Source organism: Saccopteryx leptura, chromosome 3 (assembly GCF_036850995.1).
Source record: "Saccopteryx leptura isolate mSacLep1 chromosome 3, mSacLep1_pri_phased_curated, whole genome shotgun sequence".
NCBI lineage: Eukaryota > Metazoa > Chordata > Mammalia > Chiroptera > Emballonuridae > Saccopteryx > Saccopteryx leptura.
This window is the reverse complement of record NC_089505.1, coordinates 29,877,426-29,892,125: the sequence shown is the minus strand read 5'-3', so window position 1 is coordinate 29,892,125 and position 14,700 is coordinate 29,877,426. Positions and strand designations below refer to the sequence as shown.

The following is a 14,700-nucleotide window of genomic DNA, read 5'->3' as shown; positions in this document are numbered from 1 at the left end:
AGCAGCATGAGTGCAGCATTCTTAAGATTGTGCCCTGTCCTTTCCAAAGGCTGTGTCCATTTCTGCTCCCACTGGCAGCATTGTGACCTTTGGAATTCTTCACTATGGATAAGATGACTTTTTATAACTGAGTGCCATCTTTTTTAGTAGTTAGGACCTCAGTAAATGACATCAGTCCACTTAAAAGATTTTCATGTATCTATAGAAAGCTTACTAAATAGTTTATTTCTTTTTTTTTTTTTTTTTTTTTAAATAAATTTTTATTAATGGTAATGGGATGACATTAATAAATCAGGGTACATATATTCAAAGAAAACAAGTCTAGGTTATTTTGTCATTAAATTATGTTGCATACCCCTCGCCCAAAGTCAGATTGTCCTTCGCCACCCTCTATCTAGTTCTCTGTGCCCCTCCCCCTCCCCCTAACTCTCCCCCTGTCCTCCCTCCCCCCACCCCTGGTAACCACCACACTCTTGTCCATGTCTCTTAGTCTCATTTTTATGTTCCACCAATGTATGGAATCATGTAGTTCTTGTTTTTTTCTGATTTACTTATTTCACTCCTTATAATGTTATCAAGATCCCACCATTTTGCTGTAAATGATCTGATGTCATCGTTTCTTATGGCTGAGTAGTATTCCATAGTGTATATGTGCCACATCTTCTTTATCCAGTCTTCTATTGAAGGGCTTTTTGGTTGTTTCCATGTCTTGGCCACTGTGAACAGTGCTGCAATGAACATGGGGCTACATGTCTCTTCAAGTATCAATGTTTCTGAGGTTTTGGGGTATATACCCAGTAGAGGGATTGCTGGGTCATAAGGTAGTTCTATTTGCAGTTTTTTGAGGAACCACCATACTTTCCTCCATAATGGTTGTACTACTTTACAGTCCCACCAACAGTGAATGAGGGTTCCTTTTTCTCCACAGCCTCTCCAACATTTGCTATTACCCGTCTTGTTGATCATAGCTAATCTAACAGGGGTGAGGTGGTATCTCATTGTAGTTTTGATTTGCATTTCCCTAATAACTAATGAAGCTGAGCATTTTTTCATATATCTGTTGGCCATTTGTATCTCTTCCTGGGAGAAGTGTCTATTCATGTCTTCTTCCCATTTTTTTATTGGATTGTTTGTTTGTTTGTTGTTGAGTTTTATGAGTTCTTTGTAAATTTTGGAAATTAGGCCCTTATCTGAGCTGTTGTTTGAAAATATCATTTCCCATTTAGTTGGCTGTCTGTTTATTTTTATATCAGTTTCTCTTGCTGAGCAAAAACTTTTTATTCTGATGTAGTCCCATTCATTTATCTTTGCCTTCACTTCTCTTGCCATTGGAGTCAAGTTCATAAAATGTTCTTTAAAACCCAGGTCCATGAGTTTAGTACCTATGTCTTCTTCTATGTACTTTATTGTTTCAGGTCTTATATTTAGGTCTTTGATCCATTTTGAATTAATTTTAGTACACGGGGACAGGCTGTAGTCGAGTTTCATTCTTTTGCATGTGGCTTTCCAGTTTTCCCAACACCATTTGTTGAAGAGGCTTTCTTTTCTCCATTGTGTGTTGTTGGCCCCTTTATCAAAGATTATTTGACCATATATATGTGGTTTTATTTCTGGGCTTTCTATTCTGTTCCATTGGTCTGAGTGTCTATTTTTCTGCCAATACCATGCTGTTTTGATTATTGTGGCCCTATAATATAGTTTAAAGTCAGGTATTGTAATGCCCCCAGCTTCATTCTTTTTCCTTAGGATTGTTTTGGCTATTCGGGGTTTTTTATAGTTCCATATAAATCTGATGATTTTTTGTTCCATTTCTTTAAAAAATCTCATAGGGATTTTGATGGAAATTGCATTAAATTTGTATATTGCTTTGGGTAATATGGCCATTTTGATTATATTTATTCTTCCTATCCAAGAACAAGGAATATTTTTCCATCTCATTGTATCTTTTTCGATTTCCCTTAACAATGCTTTGTAATTTTCATTATATAGGTCCTTTACATTCTTTGTTATGTTTATTCCTAGGTATTTTATTTTTTTTGTTGCAATCGTGAAGGGGATTATTTTTTTGAGTTCGTTTTCTAATATTTCATTGTTGGCATAGAGAAAGGCTATGGACTTCTGTATGTTAATTTTGTATCCTGCGACCTTACTGTATTGGTTTATTGTTTCTAATAATCTTTTTGTGGAGTCCTTCGTGTTTTCGATGTATAGGATCATATCATCAGCAAAAAGTGATACCTTTACTTCTTCTTTTCCAATATGGATGCCTTTTATTTCTTTGTCTTGTCTGATTGCTCTGGCCAGAACTTCTAGCACCACGTTAAATAAGAGTGGAGAGAGTGGACAACCCTGTCTTGTTCCTGATTTAAGGTAGAAAGTCCTCAGTTTTTTGCCGTTTAAAATGATGTTGGCTGATGGTTTATCATATATGGCCTTTATCATGTTGAGATATTTTCCTTCTATACCCATTTTGTTGAGAGTCTTAAACATAAAATTGTGTTGTATTTTATCAAAAGCCTTTTCTGCATCTATTGATAAGATCATGTGGTTTTTGTTCTTTGTTTTGTTGATATGGTGTATTACGTTAACCGTTTTGCGTATGTTGAACCATCCTTGAGATTCTGGGATGAATCCCACTTGATCATGATGTATTATTTTTTTAATATGTTGTTGTATTCGGTTTGCCAGTATTTTGTTTAGAATTTTAGCATCTGTATTCATTAGAGATATTGGTCTGTAGTTTTCTTTCTTTGTGCCATCCTTGCCAGGTTTTGGTATGAGGGTTATGTTGGCCTCATAAAATGTGTTTGGAAGTATTGCTTCTTCTTCAATTTTTTGGAAGACTTTGAGTAGAATAGGAACCAAGTCTTCTTTGAATGTTTGATAGAATTCACTAGTATAACCGTCTGGGCCTGGACTTTTATTTTTGGGGAGGTTTTTAATAGTTTTTTCTATTTCCTCCCTGCTGATTGGTCTGTTTAGGCTTTCTGCTTCTTCATGACTCAGTCTAGGAAGGTTGTATTGTTCTAGGAATTTATCCATTTCTTCTAGATTGTTGTATTTGGTGGCATATAATTTTTCATAGTATTCTACAATAATTCTTTGTATATCTATGATGTCTGTGGTGATCTCTCCTCTTTCATTTTGGATTTTATTTATTTGAGTCCTGTGCCTTTTTTCCTTGGTGAGTCTTGCTAAGGGTTTGTCAATTTTGTTGATCTTTTCAAAGAACCAGCTCCTTGTTTTATTAATTTTTTCTATAGTTTTTCTGTTCTCTATTTCATTTATTTCTGCTCTGATTTTTATTATCTCCTTTCTTCGGCTGGTTTTGGGTTGTCTTTGTTCTTCTTTTTCTAGTTCCTTAAGGTGTGAAGTTAAGTGGTTTATTTCGGCTCTCTCTTGTTTGTTCATATAGGCCTGAAGTGATATGAACTTTCCTCTTATTACTGCTTTTGCTGCATCCCAGAGATTCTGATATGTCGTATTTTCATTTTCATTTGTCTGTATGTATCTTTTGATCTCTGCGCTTATTTCTTCTTTGACCCATTCATTTTTTAGAAGTATGTTGTTTAGTTTCCACATTTTTGTGGGTTTTCCCCCCTCTTTTTTACAGTTGAATTCTAGTTTCAAGGCTTTATGATCAGAAAATATGCTTGGTACAATTTCAATTTTTCTAAATTTGCTGATATTGTCTTTGTGGCCCAACATATGGTCAATTCTTGAGAATGTTCCATGTACACTAGAGAAAAATGTATACTCTGTCGCTTTGGGATGAAGTGTCCTGTAGATGTCTATCATATCCAGGTGTTCTAGTATTTCGTTTAAGACCACTATGTCTTTGTTGATTCTCTGTTTGGATGACCGATCTAGAGCCGTCAGCGGAGTATTGAGGTCTCCAAGTATGATTGTATTTTTGTTAGTTTTTGTTTTAAGGTCAATAAGTAGCTGTCTTATATATTTTGGTGCCCCTTGGTTTGGTGCATATATATTAAGGATTGTTATGTCTTCTTGATTCAGTGTCCCCTTAATCATTATGAAGTGACCATTTTTGTCTTTGAGTACTTTTTCTGTCTTGTAGTCAGCATTATCAGATATGAGTATTGCTACACCTGCTTTTTTTTGGGTGTTGTTTGCTTGGAGTATTGTTTTCCAGCCTTTCACTTTGAATTTGTTTTTATCCTTGTTGCTTAGATGTGTTTCTTGTAGGCAGCATATAGTTGGATTTTCTTTTTTAATCCATTCTGCTACTCTGTGTCTTTTTATTGGTAAGTTTAATCCATTTACATTTAGTGTAATTATTGACACTTGTGGGTTCCCTACTGCCATTTTATAAATTGCTTTCTGTTAGTTTTGTATCTAGTTTGATTCTTCTCTTTTGTTTTTCTATCATTTGTTTCTGTTTGTTTGTGTTCCATACTTCTTTCCTCTGTTGCTACCTTTTTTAAGTCATGTGTTTTTGTGGTGGTTTTTTCTAGGGTGGTTACCATTAAGTAATGAAAAGGGTACCTACCATATTCATTGTAGTACCCTATCTTATAAGTATTTCTGCACTTCATCGTCCTTTGCTACTGTTAATCTCCATTCTCTCCCCCCCCTTTTTTTTTTCTTTGTTGTCACAGTTTAAGTTTGGTTTTATTGTGTTCTTGGTGGAGCTGTTACTTGTGGTGTTGTTTTCTTTTGTTCTTTGAATCTGGTTGGAAAACCCCCTTTAGTATTTCCTGGAGTGGGGGCTTTCTCGTGATAAATTCTCTCATCTTTTCTGTATTTGTGAATGTTTTTATATCTCCTTCATACTTGAAGGATAGCTTTGATGGGTATAGTATTCTTGGCTGAAAGTTCCTCTCTTTCAGGGCTTTAAATATTGGGGTCCACTCTCTTCTAGCTTGTAGAGTTTCTGCTGAGAAATCTGATGATAATCTAATAGGCCTTCCTTTATATGTTGTACTCTTCTTTTCCCTGGCTGCCTTGAGAATTTTTTCTTTGTCATTAGTTTGTGTCATCTTTATTATGATGTGCCTTGGAGTGGGTTTGTTGGGGTTAAGAAAACTCGGTGTTCTGTTTGCTTCTTGAATTTGAGGCTTTAGTTCTTTCCACAGGCTTGGGAAGTTCTCGTCTATTATTTGTTTGAGTATATTCTCCATTCCATTTTCTTTCTCTTCTCCCTCTGATATACCTATTATTCTTATGTTATTCTTTCTGATGGAGTCAGATAATTCCTGTAGGGCTTTCTCGTTTTTTATTATTTTTGAGTCTCTTTCTTCTTCTCTCTGTTGTGCCTCAAGTTGTTTGTCTTCTATTTCACTAATCCTATCTTCAATCTGGGTTGTTCTGCTAGCTAAGCTTGTTACCTCGTTTTTCAGCTCGTGAATTGAGTTTTTCATTTCTGTTTGATTTGTTTTTATAGTTTCAATTTCCTTGGTAATATATTCTTTGTGTTCATTGAGTTGTTTTCTGATCTCCCTATATTTCCTTTCCGTGTTTTCTTGTATATCTCTGAGTATTTTTAAGATTTCTATTTTAAATTCTCTGTCATTTAGCTCCAAGGCTTCCAATATGTTAAGTCTTTTCTCCATAGATTTTTCCACATCTATTTGTGTTACCTCTCTTTCTTTTGTATCCATAATATTCGATTTCCTCTTTCTTATTGGCATCTGAGGGTGGTCTTGTTGATAGCACTAATTAGAATTAATAAAGAGTAAAAAGTAAAAAACAAAAAAACAAAAAAACAAAAAAAAAACGAAAAAAAAAACAAACAAAAAACAAAGGGTAAAACACCCCACAAAAAAAAGCAGTAATAATTTATTATTTCCCCCTTTTTTTTTTCTTTGTTCTCCTTCCCTCCTCTCCCCTCCTCAGGGAAATATCGTGTCTATAATGGAGGGCCTGGTTTGCGGTGTAGAGTTCAAGGGGGCAAAAAATAAAAAAATAAATAAAAAAAAAAAAAAAAGGAAGAAAATCTTAGACAAGCATAAGTTGATCTGCCTGCGGGTGACAGTCAACCAAGAGATATAATGAGAGGGACAAGAGGGAACCAGAAAAAAGGACAAAAAAAGGAATAATCAAGAAGAAAAAATAAAAATAATAAGTAAAAATACGTTGTATTAAGTGGAGCAAAGACCAAATACAATGGAGACCTTGGGTTGGGAGGACCCAAAATGCCACAAAAACAAACCAACCAGAAAAAAACAAAAACAAAACCGAAAAAGAAAAACAAAGCCAAAAAAAACCTTGAGTCCCAAATTAACTAATTTGTTCGTGATTGAGGATTAAATGGGAGGAAAGTAAAACGAGAAAAGAAAAAACGAATAGAAAGGAAAAAATAAGAAAAAGAGAAAAACGAAGGAAGAAATAAAAAAGGAAGAGAAAAAAACAAAATAAGGCAAAAAAAAACAAAAGAGGAGAGAGTGAGAATTAAGTGTCCTGGAGTATAACCCCAAAGGAGGGTGAGGATGAAGAAGAGAAATAAAATGTAACACTTATGGGTAGTGTAGTTCAAGAAAAGGGAAGCATAAGATGGGCAGAGAATAGAAGGACTGAGGTGGAGGAAATAAAGGCAATAAGATAGAAGGAACAAACAACAACAACAACAACAAAAAAAAAACAACAAAAACAAAACAAAACAAAACAAAAAAAAAAACAGTGGAACAAGCTGCAAAGTCTGTGGATTTTTCCTGATTTTGAGATGTCAACCTCTTCCTCCTTCTCCTCTCTCCCTCTTCCCGGTCGGCGACTCTGCACCCCAGGCCCTGCCCCTGCGCCACACCCAGGCAGGGACTTGCAATTGATGAGGTTCTACGGCAATGTCACACAATTGGCTTTAGTCTTGCTGGTAGTCAAGGCCTGCCGGCGTCTGCAGGGTCTACCGACGAGAGTTCGCCTTCGTAGATTCTCTCTCCCAGTCCCCCCTTCCCGAACCAGCAGCCTGGCGATCCAGCCACAAGGCTGCCACTGCTTCTGCCTGGGGAGTAAGAGGCTCAAAGAGCTGGGAAATCCCCACTCTATCCCCACTCAGTGCAAGGCTCTGGGAAGGGCTCTGACAGTCAGGGCCTCCAGTGTAATCAGGCGGGGGTGGGAGTCAATTGTTGTCAAGGTGATTGTTCAGCGCCTAGCATTCCGTTGGACCTCTCAACCCAGGCTTTCCACACTTTGTAGCCTGTTTTGGCCGGTAAGAAGAGGCACTAGTCTCTGCTTGCGACTAGTGTGCTATAGATCTTATTATCTGCCAAGTCCTTCTTGTTAGCGTTTATCCCTGAATATGGAGGCTCTATCAATCAGAAGTTGCCCCCGCCCCTTTAGCGAGAGGCACCAAAATATATCACGCCTCTTGTCTTGGGTCGGTGAACTGAGAGAGATCTTATCAATTAGAACCGAGGGTGCGCAGATTTCACGGGTTAAGTTAATTTTAGTAATTGGGTCGCAGCTGTGCTCCCAAAGGTATTTCAGGCTGCCTGCGCGCGCCCCTCCCCCAACGCTTGATTGTTAGCTTGAATGGCTGGGTGAGGTGCCCCGCCCGCGGAGAGAATCTCCCAAGTAGGGAATACCGCCCTGGGGCCTCTCCCGCTCCCCGTGCGCGGGCCGCTGGGAACGTTAGCGGTGCTCGGTCTGCAATGCTCGGTCTGCAACCAGACCGGGAGCGCGCCAGCAGCTGCTCGCCGCTCTTTCTGCAACCGACCCGGGCTGGCGGCGGCGGCTGGCGGCGGCGGCTGGCGGCGGCGGCCGGCGGCCGGTGGCGGCTTCCGAGTGCGGGATGACTTACCACAGGCGCACTTTCTCGCGGCTTGAATGAACGTCCCTGCGGTAGCTTCCTCCACACCCTCGTCTCTCAGATTCGAGTGATAACAGTCCTATTGCTTTCAGTTTGCTCCGAAGATAAATTTTCCTGTTTCTAGTTGATAAATTTGTTGTGATTTTGGGGAGATCTGTCGGACGCGCTGCTCACGGCGCCATTTCCGTGACGTCACTCTAAATAGTTTATTTCTAAAAGCAAGAAGCAAAGTCTACACTGACCACCATGTGTCAGACAGAAAGTTTCCATGTAAGCCAATCGTGTTTACCTTTTATCACATTTTACATCTGGGTTAGATAATGCCATACTTTGAGAGATGAAACAACTGCTTTTTAGATATAAATATGACCATGTTTTTGTTTTATTAAAAAAAAATCTAAAAACTGTGTTTTTGTTTTTATTTTTTTTTACTTAAAAAAACTCCATAAAATGGCCCCTGACTGGTTGGCTTAGTGGTAGAATGTCAGCCTGGTGTGTAGATGTCCTAGGTTCGATTCCCATCAGGGTACACAGGAGAAGCAACCATTTGCCGCCCCCCCCCCCCCACTTCTCCTCCACAGCCATGTCTCAACTGGTGTGAGTGAATTGGCTTCAGGTGCTGAGGATGGCTCCATGGAGCCTCTGCCTCAGGTACTAAAAATAGCTTGGTTGTGAGTATGACCCCAGATGGACACAGCATTGGCCACAGATGGGGGTCACTGAGTGGATCCTGTCTCAGGCGCATGCAGGAGTCTGTCTCTCTATCTCTCCTCCTCTCACTTGGAAAAAGAAAAAAAAAAAACCTATATAATGAAGTCTTTTCTCGTATATTAATTAAATGATCTAATTTTATATATTCTCTGAAATACTAAAATATTTCTGAGGCCCATATATTTTCAAACTGAATCATTTTATTTTTATATTTTGTACATAAACTATTACTGCTCCTGAATAAATATAAATATAGCACTTTATAATGATTTCTACGTCTCTAAAAATTTGGGCTGAATTTTAAACTATGATAAATCATTAGAAAATATAAAGAAATAATACAACCATGGCTGGTTGGTTCAGTAGTAGAGCATCAACCCAGCATGTGGAAGTCACAGGTTCGATTCCTGGCCAGGGCACACAGAGATAAGTGTCCATCTGCTTCTCCACCCTTTCCCTCTCTCCTTTCTCTCTATCTCTCTCTTCCCCTCTCACAGCCAAGGCTCCATTGAAGCATAGTTAGCCTGGGTGCTGAGAATGGCTCCATGGCCTCGCCTCAGATGCTAGAATGGCTCCAAGTTGCAATGGAGCAATGGCCCAGATGGACAGAGCATCATCCCCTAGTGGGCATGCCAGGTGGATCCTGGTTGGGCTCATGCGGGAGTCTGTCTCTCTGCCTCTCTGCTTCTCACTTCAGAAAAATACACACATACACACATACACACACACACACAACACAAAAAAAGAAAAGAAAAGAAATAATACATAATCTTGAAAATATAAGGGGAAAGTAAGTTTTCTCTCTGGGAAAAATTTTACAGAAGAATAATTTTTCTTTTTAACTTTTTCTTGAAAAAAAATCTAGATATTTTTAACAGCCCAGTACAATTGAATGCTCTTGTTAAAAGAAGACTTCAAGTAAAATCCCAGGGAGGGCATATAGAACTTTTATTTTCACTCCACAAGATGAGTGCTTGGATAAAATCATGGCCCTTGCAAAAGTAATCTTATTGTTTAACCACTTTATTATTCCTCTAAGTGAAGAACATTACCTGTGTCACCAATGATAATATTTGAAAAATTACAGATTTGAAAGTGTGGGGAAACTCATTTTACCTTGAAATTCTACTTTATCTGTTACCAGCCACTGTTTATCTGACCAGCAATTGAAAAGAAAAGGTGTGAGAAACAGCAACTCAGGTTTCACAGCCTAAAAGCAAAGCTAATAGAAAAGAGCCTGAACTTGTGCAGCCTGTTTACTTATTGTCAGAACAAATGCTGGGAATGCTTAGAGAGTCAAATCCAGTTTAAAAATATATATATATATATATATATATATTATATATGGATGGTAACATTATGGGTGATTAGTTTTCTACCTTTATCTACCTTCCATTTCTATCCTATGATAAACATTAGCTACTTCTATATTAGTTTTCTTAAAGATGTTTTAAAAATTACTTTTGTTTGTCCAACTATCAATATCTGCATATGGCAACTGAGTCTGCTAGTCCTGTCCTTTGGTAGCTAATGCAAAAAGACAACAAGTGTGAAAATCTAGGCAGTCGCACCAGATTGCAGGGTAAGCAAACATTCAGTAACTCAAATATATATATATTCTTCTTTTCCAAGTGACAGGAGGGGTGATAGATAGACTCCCACGTGTGCCCCAACTGGGATCCACCTGGCAACCTTTCTCTGCTCAGTAATTCTTTAAATCAACACAAAATAACTTTAAAATTTCAATTCTGTTTCTATCAAGCAATGTGGATGAGGTATCTCTAATATTTAACTCTCTTTTAGCTATGTATTAAGAGACTATACATTAGGTTAAATGAGTATAAGACTATTTAATGATGCTGGCTTTGAATGGTAATATCCCATCCACTGAAATATATTTTCTATGGGAAATCATAGAATCATTTTATCACAATTATTTCAGGAACTGAAATGGTTACCATAATAAAATTCATACTGTGACCAGAATATTGCCTTTGTGAAGAATCCACTTTTAAGCTTATAGATTTGTATGTTGCAGAAAGATGGCAGTGGAATTGCCTTAGCTTGTGTTCACACTGACCAAAATGGAAATCATTTAAGAAAAGTTGTAGACAGAGTGCTGATATGTTGAAGGAGAAAGAGTACACTGCAGTGTGGAAACCACTGCAGAAAAAAATCACATCCCTCAGATTCAAATTCCAAGGAAACTGCTAATAGACTAGAAGAATGTTTAAGTTCTTAAGTCTGAAGGGTACATACCTTAAAAAAAAAATTGATCCTATTATAAACACATTATAGTCAAACTGATAAAAACCAAATATTTGAAAGAATTAAAACAGCCAGTGAATGACAATACATTATATCTAGGGTAATAATAATTTAAATAATCACTGACTTCTTTTTAGAATCTACAGAGAGCAGAAGACCATAGACCAATATTTTTAAATTTGTGAAAGAAAAAGTAATACTCAGAATTCCATATGTAGAAAACACAGCTTTCAAAAATGAAAGATATTTTTATTCACAAAGTCATATTATTAAGATAAAAGAGAACTAAGAGATATCATTTCCAGAGAACCACTGCATTATAAGAAATGCTAAAAGAAGTTTTTCCAGGCTAAAAGAAAATCATCCCTGAGAGAAACTTGGCTCTTCAAGAGGAAATGAGAAATATCATAAATTGTAAACACCAGATTTATATAGAAAGATGTTTTACCTCTTGTATTTCTTGAAAAACATTCAACTATAGGCTTTATTTCAATGTAGAAATAATATTTTTGACAATCATAATGTAAAGGATGGGAGAGAGAATGAGGGAAATAGACATACAGGTAAACTGTTTCAAGTTTCTACAATGGTCTGTGAAAACTTGAAAGTAATTTTTGTAATCTCTAAAGCCACCACTAAGTCAATATATGTATAAATTAATAAAATTTATATTGATTTCTAAAATATATTCACATTATCTTAGAGAAGTAAAGGAAGAACAGGCAAACAAAGAAGAGAAAAGACATGAGGAAAATAAATAGTAAGATGGTACAGTTTTATCTAATAAGGTCAGCCATCACATTAAGTATAAGTGGTCTAAATATTCCAAATAAAAATACAAAGATTGTCAGATAGGATTTAAAGTAAAACCTAACTATATGAGGTCTGTAAGAGAAGCACTTTAACTACAAGACACAGATAGATTGAAAGTAAATAAATAGCAAAGATATACCGTGTGAATGGTAGGCATAAGAAGGCCTTGGCTATATTAATATAGGAAAAAGTAGATTTCAAAGAAAGATTTGTACCAAAAAAAAAAAAATAGAAGGACATATTATAATGATAAAACAATAAATTCCTCAGCAAATTATAGCAATCATAAGCAAATGTATATATGTTTAATATTAGAGTTTCAAAATATATGAAGCAAAAATTCTACCTCCATAGGCAGGGTAGAGATTTTAATAGTCCCATCTCAGTAATTGATGAACCACTAACCCTTACTCCCCCACCTCCACCCCCAAATAGTCACTAAGGATAGGACTTAGTCTAGGAGAATGTTCATTAGATGAGCTGCTGCAGGAAGGACATATATGTTTAAAATCCTATTAATGACACAAAAATAAAATAAAAGTTTTTAAACTGAGTAAGTCTAAAGTATTCCTGTTTTTATTTTCTACACTAGTGTTTCTTGTAGCTATTTCTCCAGTTCGGAAAAGTGCCTGAACATCATTTCCTGGACCTCTCCTATACTGATTCCCCTCCTGTTTCATTCTGGTTATGAAACTTTGAGAATCATTTATTTTTTAATTTTAATGTTTTGTTTTACATAACTTGTTCACAATATATGTTCTTACTAGCAATCTTAGCCCAGTGGATGGCTTGTTTATTTTGTGGTTCTACTAATGAACCAAAATGATGGCATAAATAAGCCAATTTACTTTCATGTTTATTCATCTTTCTTCAAAGTCCATAAAACAAGACAGAACAATTTTGTTGACAGAGGAAATTGATAATAAGTTTAGACCATAAGCCTTGTCTTTGAAAAAATATCATCAGAGAGTTTTTCACCTCCCCCCCCCATCCCTTGAACTCTTCTCACTTCTGCTAATAGGCATAGTCTCTGATTCTCCTTTATGAAGAAGAGATTAAAGCATGGGTTTAGCCCACATTGCTTCTCACAATAGCGCTTCTTCTTCCTAGAAATGAAATGCAGAAGAGGGCACGCAGCTCTCCGTCTCACTCCTTGGGCCAATACTTTCAGGTCAGGAGCTTTAAAGAAGTCAGCTAACCCTTCTTAGCCTCTGATCTCACCTCTCACTCAGGGAGGGGGCAGACAGGCTGCCCGTCCTCTTCGACGCGGTCGCCACAACACTAAATTCGATTTTTTGTGAATGAGTTTTGTAGAATTACGAGGCTTAATACAAACATTAGGTGTCATCACTGGTTCTCTACGTAATTGGAAAAGGTGAAAGCAGTAGCAGCACTCAATTACTTTAGCTCCTTTTTCTTAACCTCCCCTTTTCATGTCTAATGTCTTTACTCAGTGCAATTAGGCCTTGTGGTTTAATATGTTTATAAAGAAAAGAATGAGAAGATATCTTGTATTTCCTATAAGAACATACTCTACCCTTTGTATGAGTGTAATTATATAACTGAAGCATATTTACTGCTCTTAGAAAGTGGCATTTCTGATTCTGATTAGATTTACACACCTGGATTGATAGAATAAATCATTTCTGCCTTCCACAAAGCATTCTGAGGCATGACTTACCTTAGGGTTTTAAAATCCCTTCCTTCCTCTAGAAGACAGACTGGGACTGGTGTACTTGTTTTCCTTGTCCTCTTCCTCTGTCACCCACCCCAGGAAATAGACTAATTTCTCTGCCCCTTCCCCCAACACTTGAATATACTTCAAAAACCAGAAAGCTACACCTGATGATATATATGCTTTAGCTATTAAAAAAAAAATTGGCCCTGACCGGTTGGTTCAGTGGTAGAAGTTCGGCCCAATGTGTGGATGTCCTGGGTTTGATTTCCGGTCAGAGCACACATGAGAAGCACTATCTGCTTCTCTACCCCTTCCCCTCTTGCTTCTCTCTCTCTCTCTCTCTCTTCCCATGGCTCAATTAGATTGAGTTGACCCTGGGTACTGAGGATGGCACCATGGCCTCTACCTCAGGTGCTAAGAAGAATTTGGTTGCTGAGCAATGGAGCAATGCCCCAGACGGGCAGAGCATTGTCTCCTAGCGGGCTTTCTGGGTGGATACTGCTAGGGGTACACATCTGTCTGTCCCACTGCTTCCCTGTCTCTCACTGAATTAAAAAAAAATCGTGAAGTATATTCGAGTGTTGGACTAGGTATAAACAAACAACACCAGAAATTTCCCTTAAGCCTTGTCTTTGTGTAGCACTTTACTACAGAGTGGTTTCTGTACATCACGGGGCCAGAGTGCATTTTCCTAAAAATACCTGAATCATCATTTGTCCAGAAGGTTCTTGGATCGGGCTTAGTCAGGATGTTGGTGTGATTACACGGCTCTTTCACCTTGAAAACATAAGGAGAAAAGAAACAATGTCAAGATGGCTTCACGGTGTGAGCTGTTTCAGGAGTCCAGTGGCGCAGGCAACATTCCAAGGTTAAGACAGCTATGCCCTGAATGGGTGACCAACCCCTCCAGTTTGACCAGGACTGAAGGGTTTTCCAGGGTACAGGATTTTTATTCCTGGACAAACCGGGATGGTAGGTCACCCTAGGCAGGCCTGATACAATTTCACTACCAGGGCTCATGACTGGCTGAGCACATGGGGGTGGCGTTCAGCTCCCAATCTGCAAACTGCACAGCTGTATACAGAGGTCCTGAATAATTACCAGACTTATTAGTGTAAGAACACTCAGCACATAAAAAAAAGTGTTTTGGGCCCTGGCCGGTTGGCTCAGCGGTAGAGCGTCGGCCTGGCGTGTGGGGGACCCAGGTTCGATTCCCGGCCAGGGCACATAGGAGAAGCGCCTATTTGCTTCTCCACGCCCCCCCTCCTTCCTCTCTGTCTCTCTCTTCCCCTCCCGCAGCCAAGGCTCCATTGGAGCAAAGATGGCCCGGGCGCTGGGGATGGCTCCTTGGCCTCTGCCCCAGGCGCTAGAGTGGCTCTGGTCGCGGCAGAGCGACACCCCGGAGGGGCAGAGCATCGCCCCCTGGTGGGCAGAGCGTCGCCCCTGGTGGGCGTGCCGGGTGGAT

At 38.4% G+C, this 14,700-nt stretch overlaps 1 protein-coding gene across 1 annotated transcript in view; it reads right to left on the bottom strand.

The window, feature by feature from the left end:
* SGK1 (serum/glucocorticoid regulated kinase 1) overlaps positions 1–14,700 on the bottom strand; it is a 123,991-nt gene that overhangs the window by 25,523 nt on the left and 83,768 nt on the right. Inside the window, exon 3 of the mRNA XM_066373178.1 lies at positions 13,937–14,012. Within this exon, the coding sequence (XP_066229275.1) occupies positions 13,937–14,012 (76 nt within the window). The remainder of the gene's footprint in view (positions 1–13,936; positions 14,013–14,700) is intronic.